Source organism: Dermacentor variabilis, chromosome 2, assembly GCF_050947875.1.
Source record: "Dermacentor variabilis isolate Ectoservices chromosome 2, ASM5094787v1, whole genome shotgun sequence".
NCBI lineage: Eukaryota > Metazoa > Arthropoda > Arachnida > Ixodida > Ixodidae > Dermacentor > Dermacentor variabilis.
In genome coordinates, this window is record NC_134569.1 from 144,460,606 (window position 1) to 144,482,327 (window position 21,722).

Here is a 21,722-nt window from a genome sequence, read left to right on the forward strand (position 1 = left end):
TTGAAATCATACCCCGCACCTCCACCAGATATGTAACCAACAGTTACGACGGCCGTTACTATGCAAACTAATTTATTCTGGGCGAACCTGTGCCCGTCAACAAAAACGTCCCTTGAGCTTCGCTTCTTCTAACATCGTTCTCTTTGTCGCCTCCTGTCGCGTGCCAGTCAGATTCCCGCGCACTAGCCGCCGGTCTTGTCAGCACCGGCCCAGCGTTGCCTTGCGGTGCTTTTCTTGACGCTTGCGGTGTGGCGGCTCTTTGAAACGCAGTTGGGATGTGGCGGTCGTCTTGTGTTCTCGCAATGCTGGCGGCAATATATATATATATATATATACGCAACACCATCCAAGAAGTTCACACGCAACGACAAAACCATGTTATCGCATTCACTAATTCATTTTTTTTATTTAATAATTACGCCACCTCAGCATTACCGCACATCTAGTTGCCAGCTGGACCACCTCTGTAATGTAACTTCTGAAATCTCAGTTCTTTTGCTTATCTACAACGCAAAATATATTGCTGCGCATTAGGTTGCTTATGATGCGTTTCAGAAGGTCCTCTGCAGCTCTCTGTATACCGACATAGCGTCAAAAAACCGCGGTTCCACCCGAAAGGCGAAGCACAGATTGCGATGGCAAATTAGTAGATACCTGTACCAAGCAAAAATAGTAGCTTTATCGGCCGTGTAAACTTGTAGACATTCGCTTACTAACTAAATGACCAATGATAGAATGTGTAAGCGGGACTCAACCAGGTCGTAGAAGGAAGCAGACACACAGAGAAAGCGCTGTCTTTGCGTTTCTGCTTCCTTCTACGTCCTCGTTCAGTCGCGCTTACGCATTCCATTATTGATTCAAACCAACTAGCCCATGAATTTGTTTTATCTAAATTACCCTCCACGGTGTCACGCGTGCACAGGTAAACATGAACACACTCAGCTGGACGACGGCGGAAGCTTTCTGTGAAAACGCTGGAATTAGGAGCCAGTTGACTTCCGTGCATCTGTCGCTTCAACGCGAATGAAACGTCGAAAGCACAGCGCATGCGAAGCTAGTGGCCTTACGCGCACTCTGGAAACATCGCAGATCGCTTTAAAGATGAGGCCCACGCGGGCGCGCGCTTTGGCCACGTCACAGATTGCTATCAAGACACACGAGTGCCAGTAAGGCGTCTACTACGGCGTCCGCGATTCGCGTGGCCAACGCCCTTGTAGACGCTGCGGTGGTCTCCATTGTGTACGGAGCCGCGCGCGAGGAGGACATCGAGACACCCTGGCAGCCGCCGGAGAAGACCACCCCTCCTCCCTCGACTGACCCCCCTTGCCTCGCGCGCCATAGGAGAGGGCGCGCATCCGGACTGCATTTCTCGCTCGCGCACGCGCGATTGAACCGCGTTCGCCGGCTCAGCCTCACACGTTTTCACTCATACGGAACCTCACGGCGATGGCAGAAATGCATCTGGAGTGTCCACATAATTGTTATCGCAATAAAATTCAATCCAACGTTTTGCGCATAACGTGTGAGGAGGACTTGGCGCAAGTTGTTTAAGAGGTCCTCACGGTGCAAAAATTGTTTTCTTAGTTGTGATCCTACATGTCATTTCTCTTTATTTTTTTATCCCTTTGTTCAGCAGGATAACATAATCCTGTCCTTCTGTAGAGTGTTATATGTGTCTAAACCTATTTCTTCATATTACACAGCTTTTTGTGTTACCAATGCCCCTACTCTTCATCTACATTATGCAACTGAACATTTGTATAAAACTTTCAATATTGCTGTGTGCTGGATTAGTGCCTTATATCGCTTCTCTGTTGTCTTTGCTAGTTTTTCTAACATTGTACAACGAAACTATGAATTCGTAACGATTCAGCAACATCTCTTTCTGAGTACGTTTACCCTTCTCAAAGGCTGCTGTTTTGCTATACTTGCTATAATTAATTTCTGTATACATATGTTATCACCATTGTCTACTAATGGATCCATATAGAATGCGTTCTAGTCCATCGGAATTAAATTCACGCATTGTAGACCCGCGCATATCGCCCCTAGCTGTGCTTCACATTAATATGCGGTCTGCTCGCTGCAAAGAGAACAACCTGTTTATTCTTCTTGATGAGTTTAAAGTTGATTTCTCCATAGTTATGCTAACAGAAACTTGGTACCATGATGACTCGGATGTTATTGATATCGAAGGTTATAACCCAGTTCATTTAAATAGGAAAATAAGGACAGGAGGTGGCGTATGTATGTATGTATGTATATATGTATGTATGTATGTATGTATGTATGTATGTATGTATGTATGTATGTATGTATGTATGTATGTATGTATGTATGTATGTATGTATGTATGTATGCATGTATGTATGCATGTATGTATGCATGTATGTATGCATGTATGTATGCATGTATGTATGTATGTATGCATGCATGCATGCATGTATGTATGTATGTATGTATGTATGTTTGTATGTTTGTATGTATGTATGTATGTATGTATGTATGTATGTATGTATGTATGTATGTATGTATGTATGTATGTATGTATGTATGTATGTATGTATGTATGTATGTATGTTAAAGATGAGATGAAATACGAATGGCTTAACGAGTGGTCTCAATGCACGGATGATATTCAATCGCATGTCTTAATGTAGAAAACTGTGTGTTTGTTGCAGTATACAGACCACCCGATGGCAGCATAAATAAGTTAATACAGTTTTTAGATAACATATTTTCCTTCCTTAATGACAATGGATATAAACTCGTGTTGGGAGGTGACTTGAATATTGATATGTTAGCAAGCACAAATAAGCAAAAGTATCTTTCGGCACTTCTTGATTCCCACTTTTTATCGAATGTTATTGTCACTCCTACTCGTATTACTCACTCGAGTGCAACATTAATAGGCCAGTTCATAACGAACTTTCCCTTTGATTCCGTACTTTCTGGCACTATTTGTACCGCTATCAGTGATCACCTACCTATCTATATTATTGCACACCAATCCCACTGCACACCTAGACAGGCTGCTTCTCGTATATGTTATAGGGCTGTAAATTTAAACTCCCTTTCGCGCTTTCGTGATGAAATTGTGCAAATGCAATGGGATGACTTATTTTCTTTCTCGTGTGCTGACTTAGCTTACGACAACTTTATCCGAACGATCACTTCACTGTATAATAAACATTTCCCACTTCAGGTTTTTAAAGAACCAAAGCGTGCCCGTAAACCTTGGATGACCACAGAGATCCTAAAAATCATGAAGGAAAAGGATAGGCTTTTTCATGCATTCCTAGTTAACCGAAATCCAGATGCTCTGAGGATGTTTAAAAAATGTAGAAATTTGATCATTAAATTACAACGGCAAGCAAAACGAGATTACTATTACAACATGTTCGAGGGCGTCACAGATATTAAACAAATGTGGAATAAATTACACTCCATCATATCTCCAGGTAGAGTAAGAAGTAGTTTAGAAGAACTTGTAGTTGATAATGAAGTTATCAAAGGCAAGGAGTTAACCGACAAATTTTAATGAATACTTTACATCGGTAACTGAGAGCTCACATCAAGATAGTGCCTTTGATTACTCACCCGTGACGCTCAAGGCATCAATATTTTTTTACCCAACTGATGAAAACGAAGTACTAAGAGTATTTAAAAACATTAAGATGAGTAAGAGCGAGGACATAAATGGTCTAAAAGTTGCGCCGCTTAAATATGTTATTGATCTACTTAGCCCATGTGTGACACATATTTATAACCTTTGCTTACAAACTGGCATTTTCCCAGAGAATATGAAGAATGCTAAGGTGACGGTAATACACAAAAGTGGAGATAAAAGATTCTCGGGAATTATAGACCTATTTCAATCCTTCCCCTCCCCGCAGGGGCGTCTGCGTCAGCAGGCGTTTGGTGTGTTGCGACACCACGTACCCGAGCACACGAGGGTTGGACCCTCCCGCGCCTAACCGTGCGTGGCTAAGCCGTGTCCGGGGAAAGGGGGATCCTGGGGGTTGAGCCGATGCCGATGCCGGGTGTTCAGACCTTTAAGGCCCCCGGCGGAGGCAACACACCTCTTTGGCCTCTGCTTCACGTAGACGGCACCCCCGGACTGACCCACCCGGGGGAAATCGGCAGTCGCCTTTTCCTGTCCTCCTCTCCAATCTTCATCTTTCTCTCCCACTTTTCCATCTTTCCTGTGTCCTCTTCACTTCTCCTCACTTCCTAGTTTCCCGGCGGCAAGGGTTAACCTTGTGTAGCTAGCCAGCCTTGGTTATGCTGTATTTGGTTATAGCAGCGATGTACGGCTGGCGTTGGCAGGGTTTCCCTTGCAGGAACTTCTGTCACGTCCCCCTGTAGGGCTCCATGGTGGGTGGTCGGCATCGCGGCCGAAAACCCAACATTACTTATGGAACATGCTTTTCCTAAACTACCTGATCGCCCTCAGAAACGAGGGCGCACCGAAGAAGTTTTTCAGTTTTTCGGACGACAAGTCCACAATTTTCCTCGTTTTCATGTCATCCACGCAGAAAAACCAGCTAAACAAGTGCGAACAATCTCCCCGTTCCTTGTATCTAAGTCTCTTACCGACGTTTTGGTCCAGGATATAAGGTGTCGAGGATGGCTAGCGGTGACCTCCTCTTGGAGCTCCGCGATCTGAAACAATTTGAGAAACTGCCAAAACTGGTATCATTTGGGGAGACCCAAGTAGTAGTAACCCCGCACCGCACGATGAATACCACCCGCGGCGTTGTCTCGGACGATGATTTGCTGGAGCTCACTGAGGCTGAACTCTTGGAGGGCTTCAGCGAATAAAATGTCATAAATGTCAAAAGAATCAAGATAAGGCGCGAGGGTAAAGAAATTGCGACCAAGCATCTAATCCTCACCTTTAATTCAAGTGTCCTGCCCGAATCAATCGAGGACGGGTACATCAAGCTCCGTGTAAGACCGTATGTGCCAAATCCCTTGAGATGTTTCAAATGCCAACGTTTTGGCCACAGCTCGCAGAGCTGCCGAGGCCGCCAAACATGTGCGAAATGCAGTGCCCTTGAACACGCAACTGAAGAATGTAAGAACTCTCTACACTGTGTAAAGTGTGATGGGGATCACGCCGCGTACTCACGGTCGTGCCCCTCCTGGAAGAAGGAAAAAGAAATTGTAACCATAAAAGTAAAAGAGAATATATCGTTCAAAGAGGCACGAAGGCGGGTAGCATACCTGCCAAAGAAAAGCTTTGCCGAAGTGGCGCGTCAGGGGGCAGCGTCACAACGGCCTCCGGCGGCTGTCCGACCCACAAGCAGTCAGTCGGCAGTCACGCCATCTGCCCCCGCGACGGTTGCAGCTAGCGCTGCTCCGTCAACCGAGGAGAAGGAACCATCGACCCCGAAGGTGGGCGCAGCCAAGGCTGCCTCAACTTCCCAGGTCCCTTCCTGCGCTGGCAACGGCCGGCGTAGCCAAATCCCTCTGGGAGCCCCATCGACCTCCGGACTGGTGGGCGCAGGGGTCTTGCCCTCCAAGGCGGGACTCCCTCTGAAAACTTCCCGCTCGCAAGAGCACGTGTCCGGCGCCTCACAAGAGGCAATGGACACTACACCCATCCTCAAGGTGCACCAAGCGCCTAAGAAGCGGCGAGGCTCCCTCGAACGCTCCAGAAAGAACAAAACCCCTATTACAGGGCCTCGAAAGAGTTCTGTAATCTAAGGCATCCCGTCCGTTTCCGTAAACACAGCACCAATTTATTTTAAATATGGATACACAAATCATTCAATGGAACATTAGAGGTCTCCTTACAAACCTTGATGATTTGCAAGAACTCATCCACAAACATAATCCAAAAGTGCTGTGTTTACAGGAAACACATTTAAAATCCAGACACGCAAACTTTCTCTGTACGTATGTTACGTTTCGTAAAGATCGCGATGATGCCATCGCATCATCGGGTGGTGTTGCGATTTTCACTCATAAAAGTATAGCATGTCAACCTTTACAGCTTCGAACGCCCCTTGAAGCAGTGGTGGTGCGAGTTGTTCTGCTAAACAAACTCATCACTATTTGCTCGCTTTATATACCCCCGCATTACAAATTAACTAAACATGAATTTCAGTCTTTTATAGATGAACTGCCAGAACCCTATGTTGTTCTTGGAACAACAAAAAAAGTCTGGAGCAGGGTTAGTAGGATAAGAGGCCGACAAACATACTCCCTCCCTTTGGTAAACACACAAGGCGAAACTCTGCAAGACCAGGCAGATTCACTTGGGGAGCACTTCGAGCGTGTGTCGAGCTCAATCAATTATTCCCAGTCCTTTCTTAAACATAAAGAAATAATAGAACGTAAGCCAATCATACGAAAATCCAGGCAAAATGAACCGTATAACCGGCCTTTCAGTATTGCCGAGTTGAAAGCTGCCTTGAACACATGCAAAAGCACTGCACCGGGACCTGACAGAGTCATGTATGACATGATCAGAAACCTACATACTGACACACAAGTTCCACTACTTACACTATTCAACACTATTTGGGCTTCCGGATACCTCCCATCCACATGGAAAGAAGCGATTGTAGTCCCTGTTCTGAAGCACGGAAAAGACCCCTCCATGGCGGCAAGTTACCGTCCGATAGCTCTAACTAATTGTCTGTGTAAGCTTTTTGAAAAAATGGTAAATCGCAGACTTATACATTTCCTCGAGGTCAACAATATGCTCGATCCTTATCAGTGTGGATTCCGAGAAGGGCGGTCGACGACCGATCATCTTGTGCGCGTGGAAGGAAATATCCGCGATGCCTTTATACATAAACAGTCTTTCCTATCGATATTCCTCGATATAGAGAAGGCATATGACACGGCATGGCGTTACGGTATCTTGCGAGACCTGTCGGAAATTGGCATCCGTGGAAATATGCTGAACACAATTGAAAGCTATTTGTCAAATCGTACCTTCCGAGTAAAAGTCGGCAATGCACTGTCACGTCCCTTTACGCAGGAAACTGGTGTACCCCAGGGAGGCGTGCTCAGCTGCACTCTCTTTATCGTTAAGATGAACACGCTACGTGCTTCACTACCACCTGCCATTTTTTATTCCGTATACGTAGACGATATACAAATAGGCTTTAAATCCTGCAACCTCACAGTATGCGAAAGACAGGTACAGCAGGGCTTGAACAAGGTTTCCAAGTGGGCAGACGAAAACGGATTTAAGATCAACCCCCATAAAAGTTCTTGTGTTCTCTTCACAAGAAAGAGAGGCCTGGTCCCAGATCCTTGTGTACAACTGGGCGGACAAAAAATCCCTGTCAACAAAGAACACAAATTCCTTGGTGTTATTCTTGACTCCAGGCTCACTTTCATACCTCACATAAAATATCTTAAAGAAAAATGTCTTAGAACAATGAACTTACTTAAAATCCTATCCCACACAACGTGGGGTAGCGACAGACAGTGTTTATTGAATATTTACAAGAGCCTAGTTCGATCACGGTTAGATTATGGTGCTGTAGTATATCACTCTGCCGCACCGAGCGCACTTAAGATGTTAGACCCCGTTCACCATCTGGGTATCCGTCTGGCCACTGGCGCATTTAGGACAAGGCCTGTTGAAAGCCTATATGTAGAGTCAGATGAGTGGCCACTCCATCTTCAGAGAACAAACATCAGCTTAACGTATTTTCTCAAGGTTCGCTCTAATAAGGAACATCCGTGTTTCACAATCGCTAACGACTTCACGTGTGAAACACTTTTTCATAACAGACCCTCTATGAGACTTCCTTTCTCACTGCGTTCAAGAGAACTTAGCACGGAAATGGATGTCCCAGTTCTCGAACAACGCCTAATGCCTCCAGCTAAGCTAGTACCGCCCTGGGAGTGGCAGCTGATAGAGTGTGACACATCCTTTGTAGAGGTCACTAAACATGCGCCAGAGACACATATCAAAATGCATTTCTTGGAGCTCCAGTACAAGTACTCGTGCACAGAGTTTTACACAGACGCTTCTAAGTCGCATGCCGGGGTGTCCTACGCAGCCATTGGTCCGTCCTTCTCGGAATCCGGTGTACTGCGCCCTGAAACAAGTATATTTACGGCTGAGGCCCATGCACTATTGTCGGCTGTGAAACATATCAGAAAATAAAATATTCAAAAAACAATTTTATTTACAGACTCCTTAAGTGTCGTTAAACCCTTGAAGTCACACTGTAAACACAGAAACCCCGTAATAATCGAGCTCTATTCCATTCTCTGTAGAGCATACATGTCTAACCAGCATGTCATTATATGCTGGGTGCCCGGGCATAGGGGCATTGAGGGTAACGTTCTAGCAGACCAGATGGCCACATCAATTTCATTGCATGCAGCTAATCCTACTGCTTCGGTCCCTGTCACAGACCTGAAGCCTTTTTTAAGAAGGAAACTGCGAAACCACTGGCAACGTAAGTGGGACGCAGAAGTACATAACAAACTGCACGTGATAAAGCCACAATTAGGTTCTTGGCCCTCCGTAACAAAATCACGGCGAACAGATGTCCTATTCTGTCGCCTCAGAATAGGACACACATTTGGCCCACATAATTTTTTACTCCATGAAAATGATCCTCCGACCTGCGGTAGATGCGGGGAGAGGCTGACCGTCCTCCACGTCCTCCTGGAGTGTCGGGCAGCCGAATCTGAGAGAAAGAAGCATTTTCCCCTAGCATACCGGCAGCAGATCCCCCTTCATCCCGCAATGTTACTCGGCCCAGAACCGCTATTTGATACCAACGCAGTCCTAAGTTTCCTGAAAGATGTTGTCCTGCATGTTACTAGCCCCACATGTTCATAGCGGGTCCTCTCTTCAGAGGATACCGCTGTGATAGCTCTTTCGTATAGCACGTGCCTCTAGGCCCTTGTGTTTCAAGGGCTCCGGCGAGGCAACAGTGCTCCAGCCATTTTTACCATCTCATATATTTTCAATGCTATGTCATTCTTTTACGATGGATTTTAATGTTCACAGTATTCGTCATTAGTCATCGCCATAATTTTATATCACGTAGATTTTATGCACTTTACAGCAACTATTTTTAGGCCACTTTACAGCCAAGTCACATCTCCATAATACATCGTCAACATCACCACTTGTCATGGCGCTCTTTGGCCACACCTGGCCCTTGCGCCATTAAACACCACATATCATCATCATCATCAATCCTTTCCCTATTCTCCAAAGGACTTGAAAAAATTATTCATCTTGGACTGTCAAATCTTTTTGACGAAGATTCCGTCATAACTAAATCGCAATACGGGTTTAGATCAGGTTTTTCAACAGAAAGTGCTCTACTGTTTTAAAAAGTATTGATACTTAAAAATATTGAAGCAAAAAAATTCACACTTGGCATATATTTAGATATGTCCAAGGCCTTTGACAAGATCATCCATGAAACATTAATAGGAAAGCTGAAGTGTTATGGAGTTCATGGTGTTGCCCTAAATCTAGTTCAAAATTACTTAACAAACAGAAATCAATGTGTATCGATAAGCAGAACACTGTCTTCTATGCAACCTGTTAAATATGGAATTCGCCAAGGCAGCATATTGGGCCCGCTTTTGTTTAATATATTTATTAATGATATTGTAAATGTTGACCATTCAGCCCAATACATAATATTTGCTCTTGATACAAGTCTTTTCTTTTCAGGAACAAATATACATGATTTCGTGAATCTAGCTAACTTGACATTAGAAAAAATATGCAGTGGACACTCGGCAATTCATTACAAATTAAATGCTCAAAAACTAAAGCTATTCTTTTTCGCTCTAAATCTCCACTTTATGAGCTCTCTCATTCTTGCAATCTGATGTTGAATAATAATAAAATTGAATTTTCTTCTACAGTAAAATCTCTAGGTGTAATTTTTCACGAATATATGAAATGGGATCACCATACGGAACATTTACAAAAAACTTTGCAAGGTCTTGGGTGTACTGAGAAAATGTCAGTGTGTATTCCCAGTTCCTCAAAGGCTTTCGATATTTAAGGCGCTCTTCTCATCCCATCTGCGCTATTGTAACTTTATATGGAGTAACGGAACACATCAATCCATAAATAATCTTGTTATCCTACAAAAAGAGGCCCTTCGTTCTGTTGCAAACCTACCATTTAATGCGCATACTTCAGAACTATTTGTCAAATATAATGTAATTAAATTAAATGTGCTATATGAATACACTTTATTAGTTTCCTTTAGATCTGATACAGTAAGAAATCGCGGTTATATACACAGTGTAGTTAACTTGCAACTAAATCCTTCTTCGCGCCTAAACAGACACTCAGAAAAATGGTAAGTGACACGGCCGCGCACAAATTATGGCTTTCAAACATTAAATTATTGCTTGCCGAAGACATCAAATAAATTCCAGATTTCTTATTAAAACGGTCGCACACTCTCTAACACTTCTGTTTTAAGCATGCTGTGTCAAATATGTTCAGTTAAATCTCACTTTTTGTAAAATATGTTTTCTGTGCATATCATATTTCTCATTAGACACCGACGTTGAAATGTATTTTTCTTTTATTGCCATGCTGCCTTAGTGAACCGGGGACGTAGGGCCAGTCAAGCTGTTTTTAATGCAGCTTTTCTACCCTCGTTCCAACCACTTATGTGAAACTTCATGTATGTGGTAAATAAATGAACTTGAACTTGAACTGCGCTCGATGGTCAAAGAACTATGCTTACAGGTATAAAGAGATCGTGCATTTGTCCCATCAAGTTTGCTTATCTTTAATCGTATACGTTCTTATATTTACGGAGAAACGCTATGTTGAGGATGCACGCTTATAAGTGGCTCTACCCAAACCTAATAAAGATTTGTAGAAAACTGATAACGTTTAAATACTCATGCACATTGACTACGAATCCGCAGCTCTGTGTAAAAAACACGTATTAAGCTTCTGTGAACTGCTTATGTTAGAGCAAATCGAAACAACGAATTTGACGTATGAATTCGGGTACTTACGTCTAATTTTTATGTTGTTTAGGAACGTTTTTCAAAAGTCGTTCTTACAATTAAGTGGTATATTCCAGAGCGATGCATAGAGATAATCCGTCAGTATTGTCCGCTTTAGCTTTCTCAATAGGCACAGCTTATAGACTTGTAGTGCCACAAACTCGCAGGATCTTTCAATAAAGTTCTTTAAGTCACTGAACGCCTCTTGCCTGCTGTGAGACTGCGCGGCAAACTTCACGCGTCTTCTTTTTATTATGTCATTTTGAACAAGTTTTGAAAAAACATGATAGTCTTTTTGAAACCACTTCTCCCAATACCACGGCAGGTTTTAACTTTTTCTTTTTATTAAAACTAACCCGGTTCCAGTAGGTGCAATGGATGCAGAAATTAAACAATTTATCCGTCCCCGTGTATTTAGATAACAGCTCCCGAGCTAAAGCTTCCTCTTAACGGCAACTTTCAGGTTAGACAGCACGGTTCACGCAGTCATCTGTGCTCTGTACTCCGTGGCCACGCATATGGACATTCAGGAAAGGCTGAGAAAAGAAATTCACGCCACGCTCAAGGAGGAGGTAACGCGGATGGCGCTTCTCTTCCAAGGTGTCTGCGTCATCTCCGTGACTTGTATTCTTGCAGGGTCAGCTCACCTATCACTGTCTCGGACGAATGAAATACCTCGACATGGTGATCAAGGAATCGATGCGTCTATATTCTCAAACCGTTGGGTAAGTGAAGATATCCCGCCTTGTTCGATGGAAAGCTCTGCCGCGTGAACTAGCTTGTGGCGGACCTTCTACCCGCTAATAACAAATGGAATTTGTACTGCATTTTAAGTACACCTTCTTCCCCTAACCTTAACACCAGGCTGCACGCAGAAATGTGGAGTCGGGAACAAGTAATACAGGTCGGCACTGCACATCACGCCATCAAAAATGGGATGCGCAGTGCAAATTAGATGAAGAGAAAGGCAGAGTCGCTTTGGTGACACAGCTGTAAGTTCCGAGTTGATGGATTGATTCAATTATTGACTGATTTCATAATACTGGGGACTTCGCCAAATTCAATGGTCGGCTTTTCCGGTCCGCAAATTTTGACTGTCGAATTATCAAGCAGAAATGACGTGTGGGCAAACGAGGAAACGTAATAAACCTCACTCACCCATAATAGCAAGCATTAAGATCATGAGGGCATGTTGTATGCATAGGAACATTTCAAACCTTCTTACATGCAGAACAAAGTAATAGTTTTGATTAGCCTATTGAAGGTTAGTCATTTAATCACCAGCGATTGCAAGAAGTTCCCAATTCTTTCTAGAAGCTCGTAAATCGACGTAATTGCAGACTCAATGACCACTGCAAGATACCGCGTAAACTGTACAGCATAGCTTATAAGTACGCACAATTGTATCCAGTATGTTGGTTGTTGTTTTCTCGCACCAATACATTCTAGTGAACACAGCCACAAATGCCTCCATACCATAGATTCTACGGTAGATAAGAGAAACTAAGCCTATCGATAAATATAGCGTTATGATCCCCAAATATACCAATTAGCGTAAATAGTTGCGTTAGAACAAACACCCAAACTTTTAGTGTAAATTAAACTTTCTTTTGCTACACATATGCTGTTATTTGTCTGTCTAATTCATTTTCTTGCACCCAGGTTTGTTGCAAGACGTGCGGTTTCCGACTACACGTACAAAGACCTTTTAATACCAAAAGGTGTGAGCATAGTAGCTGCTGCGAGCTGCCTCCACGTAGACCCCGATATATGGAGCGACCCAACTGTGTTTGACCCCGAGAGGTAAAGAAATATGGGAGTGCTGGCACAGCACTAAAGGTGCCATTTAGAAAAGGCCTAAAATTCTTAAATGTAGAATTAGAAAGTCTACTTTCTGTTATGAAAGAAAAATATCAGACACCATACATGTTGCGTCTTTTGAGTCAGTAGTGACGCACCCATTTTGTGGAATATGTTTATGCCATAAATTTGCAAGGTGGTGTGCCGGCATGCGTGTTCGTCATTACGCGAGTCCTTATATTTATCTCAATTTGCTCCCTCCTTGTTATCCGTTATCATAAATTATTCTGATAATACATGCATGATGTAGGCATGTCAAGCCTATATGTAGGCTCAGCTCGCCGGTAAACGTAAAAAATTTTATCTCTTGACATCCCATTGTGCGCTCTACGTAAACAATTCCTGATAAAACAAATGAACCTCCATAAAATAATCCTTTTTAAACAGAACATACACCCTTTATTGCTAGGAGGGAATGCTTGGCATATCTTGCATAGTACATACACATCATGACGACAAATATTTAACTATTTTTATAATGACCTAAATTCCTGCATTGTGCTCTGTCGTCCTGTCATGTTGAGATAAAGGCTACTCTGTAACAACGGCATTTCCTGTAATAAGCCTGTCTCTGTCTTGTTATGACAAAGCTATTTCTTTCGTGACTACAGAGAACTTTTTCGGCTAACGACACATTGTTTTTTTTTTACTTTTCGGAGACTCCCCAAGCATTTTTCCCACTGGTGCTTTTTGCGTGTTAGGACGCAAGCATTTCAAATACATCTCTCAAAACTTGTGCACAGCGCAACAATGGGCACAAATTCGCGTGTATTACCGATTGCGACAATGGCCAGCTGTGGTATGGGCATTTACGAGCAAATATTTTCAGTCTTCAAAAAGCAAACCGTCTTTTTAACTTGATTTCTGCTGCACTGTGTTTACTTACGTGATAACGAACGTTCTTGTTAATCAACTACACCGCTCTCTACTCAACCTCAGCGATGAGCTCCGCTGTAAATAAAAGCAGGTGTGCTACCATGTTCCATAACTAGAATGCTATGAAATGTGTCGCTAAAATCTAATCCATAATTTCATATTTTAATGTTGCCGAAAATTGAAAAAAAAATATTATTATAGCGGGCCCACCCAAGGCAACGTTGCTGGCTTGAGAAGCCGACTGTGTGTCATTTGTGCACTTGAAATGCCTACTTACGCAATGACTTAGCTAAACAATTTTACATGATTTTTGATTGGTTCCTGCCAGTTATTATGAAGCTTCAAATCTACCAAATGTCTGATCACGACCAGCCTTCCCCCCAAAATAAATGGTGGATAAAGACTAAAAGCTGCACCGAGGAGGACATGGAAGAGGAGGAGGAGGAAGAAGAAAGACAGAAAGGCGGGGAGGTTAGCCAGCTGGTGCCCAATGCCGGGGAAAGTGAGAAAGGGGAATAACAGAAAAATAAAGGAACGAGCAAAAAAAGACGGTAAATGGAAAGGAGAATAAAGCACTGCTTAAAATCTTTCTGCAAGGCTAGTTCTCCACAAGAAGCGCAACAACACTCTCTGAGCCTTCTGCGCTGAAGACGGTCTCGGCCACTATCCCAGGACCTTTTCCTCCGACAAAAGTGGTTTTTCAAGCATATCTAACATTCTTGCACAGAAAGCTCCGCTTCGACAGGAGTCATTCAACAAAAGCACGCTAGAGGGCGACAGGATTACCGTGGCCCCCGTCCCTTCTTCTGTCGAAAAAAAAAGAAAGGTAAAAGAAAGCTTCATCAGAGCACGCAGCCTGTGAGAAGCGCCGATTTATAAGCGGAAAAGATTACAAAAACACCATGCTCTCTGTGTAAGAAAAATATCTGACCTGGCTAACGCGTACCATTCGTCCTTTCAGTCGCTGTTTTATTTATGCGTAAATAACTTGTTTTTTCTTAATTTTGGCTGATAGATAATAAATTGAGCCATTATCTATATTCAGACGTCGGCTGACCATTACACAATTTCGGCTTCAGTCCTCCTAGGCACAAATCACGAGCTTTTCCGAGAATATTACTTCAAGTAAATTGTTTCCGAAATGAAATATTCCATTCGAGCTCGATTTTCCTTATGGTTTGACGGTGGAGGGCTCAGGCATAGCTCGGTAGTAATAGTATTAAGCAGTATAGACATTACAACAGGATGTGTCTGGGTGTCGCATTCATTCTCTTAACACTGGCCCCCAATCGTTTTTGTTGGCCACGAACATTCGGTTCTTCGGTAATGATTACCTTTTTTTCTTTTTTTCTACTTTAATAAAAGATTTAGCGATGAGAACAAGGCTGGTATCAACCCCATTTCTTACCTGGCTTTCGGAAGCGGTCCACGCAACTGTGTAGGCCGTGCGTTCGCCACGCTGAACGTCAAAACTGTCACCGCCACGTTACTTTCAAGATACCGAGTTCGTATGGACGAAGAGCGTCACAAGGTATGCGGCATGCGCTACGACATATACTTACGGCTGGATACGGCATTGCGGCTCCGTTTTGTTACAGCTAACTTCGCATTAAGTGATGAGAATTTCAATCAAGTTTGCAGATTTTCCCAAAAAATGAGAACCAGTGACGAATATGGACAGCGTTAAGTTACAAGCAGCTGCTTGTAACTTGTAGCTTGTAAACAAGGAAAAATAAAATAAACTCCGCTGAGGTGGTCCGGAGACTAACGTCGATCGCACATAGAGAACGAACGCACGGTATATGTTAAACGAGACGACAAAGCACTAACGCCCCGTGAAACTGTTATCCACTGTTGTTTGCGCAGATCAAGTTCAATATAGTTTAATCAGGTTACTCGTATAGCAAATAACCTCGAGACTCAACTACAAGAAGCTACACGGTTCAAGCCCTTGTAAAACTGGATAAAGAGGCAGTTTGAACGCTCCAGTTTGAAGGGTACCGATTAGCACAATGCCAGTACACCCGAGATATGTTTTCTTGGGTGCTTTGAGCGTTTGTGCTGCTTAAGTTCGCCCTACTTAATCTCTTGCTACCGTCCAATAGCGGCTTTTTGTTCGGAAATCGTGGCTTAGACGAAAACTTTTATAATGTGGCTCTAGACCATCGCATGTGCAACAAATAAAGTTCCCCCAGTATTTTCAAGTGCGCTTTGCTCTTTTGGCTTTGCATAATTCGTGCGACGGCACTTTAAAAAAATGCCGAGAGGCAGCAAATCTACTGTTCGTACAAACGAAATGGTATTGAGAGAAACACGTCATGTTCTATTGCGTTCTAAATTGAGCTGCGATTATTGTCATCAAATTACCATGCTTTTATACTTATATATAATATCACTTGCCGGAACTGCAACGTCCGAAGAACGAGCAATAAACTGTTTTTCTAGGTGCTCTCTATAGAAAAATCGCCAGATTGAAACAATGGTGCATTGAAGTTAGCTACTGTTGACGATGTTAAGCGTTTCCTTTTGTCTTTTCTCCAGGAAGGCCTGGAGTTCAGGAGCAACTTGATCATCACATGCCTGCCGAGCTCCGTGTGGTTCAAGTTTGAGAAACTTTAACGGATTGCTTTCGCTTACCTAAAGACCGCACCGCCTCAGCTGGTCTTTGTAAGCCAATATAGCAGATTTTCGTGTTGCATAAAGATTACTCAACTATTTGCGGTGTCCTATTACTAGCAGCCTATTATCGTAGTCCAGTAATATATTCGTAGCACAGGCCCTCAACTTACCTGTTCGTCAACTCTTTTCATTTAGTTCCACGTATTTTTCAAATGGCGCTAAGCGTCTCTCCACGACATATGTGCGTGGCACAGGCGGCACGTGACATGTGAACAGGGAGCAGGTAACTGACCAATAAACCCTCGGATGCTACCACATGGCGTCGAGGCTTGCAAATTTGAGGTCCTCACTAAAGATGAGCCACAATAATGAACAAAACCCAGAGAATAGATTCTTCACTGGGGCGGCGGGGGGGAAGGGGCCGGGGAGGTTCTCATCTCGTCAAGCAATCAATAAAGTTCATGGGAGAACACTCACTACTGTAGCTTCGTGGTAAAGCACTGCCCAGGTGATGCAGAAAAAGCACGTCCCACCGTGATTCCCTCGATCATCTACCTATCAGCCTATTTATCACCTATCACCTACCTATCAGCCTATTTTATGTCCGCTGCATGACGAAGGCCTCTCCCTGCGATCTCCAATTACCCCTGTTCTGCGCCAACCGATTCCACCTAGCATCCGCGAATTTCCTAATTTCGTCCCACCACCTAGTCTTTTGTCGCCCTCTACTGCGCTTCCCTTCTCTTGGTACCCATTCTGTCACCCTAATGGTCCAACGGCTATCTAATCCGCTCATTACATGACCTGACTAGCGCCATTTTTTTCTCTTAATGCCAATTAGAATATCGTGTATACCCGTTTGACCTCTGATCCAACCCGCTCTCTTTCTATCTCTTAAAGTTATGCTTAGCGTTCTTCGTTCCATCGCTCTTTGCGCGGTCCTTAACTCGTTCTCTAGCGTCTTTGTCAGTTTCCATGTCTCTGCCCCATATGTCAGCACAGGTAAAATGCACTGATTGTGTACCTTCCTTCTCAATAATAGCGGTAAACTTCCAGGCAGGAGATCAGGATGTCTTCCGTATGCCGATCCAAACCATTTTTATTTTTCTGTGAATTTCCTTGTCATGGTGAGGGTTCCGTGTGATTAGTTGACCAAGGTAAACGTACTCCTTCACAGACTGTAGAGGCTGACTTGCGAACCTGAACTCTTGTTCCCTTGCCCGGTTATTCATCATTATCTTTGTCTTCTGCATATTAATCTTAAACCCCACTCTCACGCTCTCTCTCTTAAGGTCCTCAATAATTCGTTGTAATTCGTCTGCGTCATTGCTGAATAGAACAATGTCATTGGCAAACCGAAGGTTGCTGAGGTATTCGCCGTTGATCCTTACTCCTAGACCTTTCCAGTTTAATAGCTTGAATGCTTCTTCCAAGCACGCAATAAAAAGCATTACAGAGATTGTGTCTCCTTGTCTGACCAATTTCTTTATAGGTATCTTCCTATTTTTATGTGTAGGATTAAGGTAGTTGTAGAATCTCTGTAGATATTTTCCAGGGCATTTACGTAAGCGGTCTGTACTCCTTGATTACGCAATGCTTCTATGACTGCTGGTATAAAATCAAATGCTTTTTCTTAATCTATAAAAGCCATATAGAAAGGCTTACTGTGTAAGCCTTTCTAATTTTTCGATAACCTGTTTAATGACATGGGTGTGATCCATTGTAGAGTATCCCTTGCTGAAGCCAGCCTGTTCGTTCGTTGACTAATGTCCAGTGTTTTTCTACAGATTCACTAGATGACGCAAGTTCAAATTCACTGAATGATAGACTTAAGTTATCTACTATTGTTGTATCGTCTGCCCGTGCGTAGTCGTTTATAAGTTTAAAAGCAGTTTAAATTCACTTGAATCAGTTCAAAACAGGGCAACTAGATTCATTCATTCCTCGTGCTCTTTTGATATCAGCATATCATCTCTGAGATCGCAGTCCAACCTACCTACTCTTGCGCTTCGTCGCCACATTTCTAGTTTGGGCTTATTTCATAAATTCTTTTATTCCGAGCTATCACAAGGAGCCTACATCTGCCCTCCCCCACCACGTTTCTCTCTTCGCACAGGACATCAGCAGCAGGTATCTCGACTACGAGCACGCACAAAACCTTTTGCTTCGCCATTCTTCCCTCGGACTGCTGCGACTGGAACGGCCTTCCCCAAGAACTTGCTGCCATCACATGCCCATCTATGTTCCTTAACCAAATTACGCGTCCGCTTGCATCACAATAATCATTTTTGTTTGTATAACTCGTTCAAAATTTTTTTTCTCTATACTGTTGTTAACTTTTATGTGTCCCACCCCTTATGTAATACCCTCACATGAGGGTCTTTAAGGCAATAAAGTGAAGTGACGTGTTACACCTAGGGGGCTATGGTTAGTGGGGAGCGTCAGTAGAGGATTTGCAGGGGATGATGGCATTGCAGCTATATCATAGACAGGATAGCCATCCGTCATGCGCATAGGTTGGTTCACAGCATAGAAAAAGTCAAGAAAAAGAAATGGGCATGGGCAGGACATGTAATGAGGAGGGAAGATAACCGATGGTCATTAACGGTTACGGACTGGATCCCAAGGGAAGGGAAGCGTAGCAGGGGGTGGCAGAAAGTTAGGTGGGTGGATGAGATTAAGAAGTTTGCAGGCATGGCATGGCCACAATTAGTACATGACCGGGGTTGTTGGAGAAGTATGGGAGAGGCCTTTGCCCTGCAGTGGGCGTAACCAGGCTGATGAAGATGATGATGATAGGCCACAGAATGAGCAAAACCACGGGCACGGACACCCCGCCGCTTCAAAATGGGGCTGAATTGAAACTATGAGCTATATAATCGAAGGCTGAGGCTGACAGCACGGAACACAACAGTTAATTGTGCAACACATGCAAGTCTTTATAACTTTATAATTATTTATAATAAGAATTATAATTCTCGCATAGAGAATTACAACCTCAGAGCGTTGGAAAAAATAATCCTCCGCAACACTATGAGCAAGAGAAGGTTCAAACTAGAAAAACACGATGTACGTGTGCAAAACACAAAAATGAGAAACTTTGATAATAATAATAATAATATTTGGGGTTTTACGTGCCAAAACCACTTTCTGATTATGAGGCGCGCCGTAGTGGAGGGCTCCGAAAATTTTGACCACCTGGGGTTCTTTAACGTGCACCTAAATCTAAGCACACGGGTGTTTTCGCATTTCGCCCCCATCGAAATGCGGCCGCCGTGGCCGGGATTCGATCCCGCGACCTCGTGCTCAGCAGCCCAACACCATAGCCACTGAGCAACCGCGGCGGGTAGAAACTTTGATGGTTAATAAGGACAGACATTGCACTTCTATTTGCGAACATCCAATAGAGTGTCATGATGAGTTTGAAAATTTTGGTTGCAGCGCGCATACAGAAACACAGCCTGTCAGACATAAGGCAGAAATTCGCTGCACAGCATTAAAGGGAAGCTGAAAGGTTTTCCAGAAAAAATGAGTGAACATGTGTACATAATGGTTTTCAACCCTCCGAATTCGAATATCGTATCGAAATTGAGCGAAAGAAAGCGCAAATATATTTTATTTCGACGAAAAGTGCAGCAGCGGACACGCCCAGCTCGCGCGTCTGGTTTCCGCCTGTGATTGGTCGGGTGCCTTGTGACGTCAAGTCTAGTGACCGACCGCTGCCGCTACACATGAAGCGCGGTGCCAGGTAGTTTGTTGCTGTAATGGAAAATTAAGAGGTAATGGAAAATTTAGATAGGCTGCGTTTTTCTGAGCAGTTTGGCGTTACTCCCTACATGTACGAGCCAATTGCGAAGAGCCGGCCTCTCGAAGAAGCAAACGATGCTGGTGCGAGCAGTGCTTTCGACGCGAACGAAAGCGAAGTCTTGGGATCTCCTCGTGTTGGAAATGCTCTTTGGTGAGTATGTTTTTTGCAAAGCGATCTAGTGATCTCGCCGATCTTTCGCCGATCTAGTGAGCTCGAGTGTTGTATTCCTGCATGCCTCCTCGTGGAACGTAAGCGGGGATGCGATCGTCGGCATTTGTGCGCTGTCCAAAGCTGTCGGCAATCTTCCCGGTTCATGCTTCCCGATTCCCGGTTCATGCAGTATGTGTAGTGACCTTCATCTGTGCGCCATCCGCACACTACTCGTAACCGAAGTCGTAAAGGCGGCGAATTCCGTCGGCTATGTGAGACGGTCGGTTTCTCGTTGTGCGCGAGAGAAGTGGGGAGCGTAGCGTCCTGGCGTGCGCCGGCTTTCCAGCACATGCAAACTAAATTTGCACTACGTTATGGTAGCTGCATGCAGGCTGTTTGACAACACACGTTCAAATAGAAAATTCGCGGCGCTTTGCGACGAAACCTGCGTCAAGGGCGGGAGATAAACATGCACCTTCCGTTCAGCATGCTAACACGAAGGAGCTCGCAGTAAATCAAAATCCAGGTTTGGGCGAGTTCGTGTGTACGCTCCTTGTGTACGCGAACACTGACGGCACTGCGCCGGGCCTTAGACGAGCCGACTTGACTGGCAAACCCAACGCATGTTTTAATGATAAATTCTCGTGATAATCGTCGTCATGGAAGTGGTTGGAGCACATCACTGTTGTTCTTGAGGGCTTGAAATTCTTTCGCTTCACAGCAGCCTCCCACTTCGTTAAAAACTTCTTGTCTTGTGGGAAGCAATGGAAGACAACATCGTCGCGGCCGCTGGTGCGCATGCAACCGTAGGCTGCACAGAAAGCCGGCATGATCGGCCCACCACTTCAGTTGATGCTGCGCACGTTGACTGCCACTCTACACACACGCAGACACACCAACAAAGGAATGCAGGGTCGATCGAAGCAGATTACGATGGCACGCACGCAGAATCAAGCATGGTCAGGCACGGTCGCGCAGGCTGCGAAGGAACAAAACACTAGAGTTGACGTCACAACACCGCTGTTTTCGGTCTCCGCTCGCATCGTCAGCGTCAGCAGCAGCGCGGCATTCGACGGGGGGCGGAGCTACAGCGCAATTTTAACCGACGATTACGTCGCTCCTAATTGAAAAAAAAAACCAAATTTTACCTACATGGTTTAAAAGGTTCCCGCATCCGTATATGAGCGTCTTATTGAATTCGACAGACTCTTCAGCTTCCCTTTAATGTTACTGCTTTCTACAGCAACGCACGCTCAATGCACTTATGCACAGAACCAGCTCAGTGCACTCTGATGTGACAAACTAGAGCGCGCCACAAAGATATAAGCAGGTGTCATCCTCGGCTATGAGTTGCGGCTTCTAGACAATTGCCCGCAACAGCGCGTTCCAACCCTTACCTGCGTCAGCTCGAGCGGCGCAC

The 21,722-nt window shown here is 44.1% G+C and overlaps 1 protein-coding gene across 1 annotated transcript in view; it reads left to right on the forward strand.

Moving 5' to 3' along the window:
* Nucleotides 1-16,672, forward strand: part of LOC142572813 (cytochrome P450 3A31-like) — a 185,081-nt gene extending 168,409 nt beyond the window's left edge. The window contains exons 10-14 of the mRNA XM_075682184.1: nt 11,453-11,561; nt 11,626-11,714; nt 12,652-12,792; nt 15,091-15,256; nt 16,267-16,672. Of these exons, the coding sequence (XP_075538299.1) occupies nt 11,453-11,561; nt 11,626-11,714; nt 12,652-12,792; nt 15,091-15,256; nt 16,267-16,344 (583 nt within the window). The 3' untranslated portion in view covers nt 16,345-16,672. The remainder of the gene's footprint in view (nt 1-11,452; nt 11,562-11,625; nt 11,715-12,651; nt 12,793-15,090; nt 15,257-16,266) is intronic.
* The last annotated feature ends 5,050 nt before the right edge of the window (nt 16,673-21,722 follow it).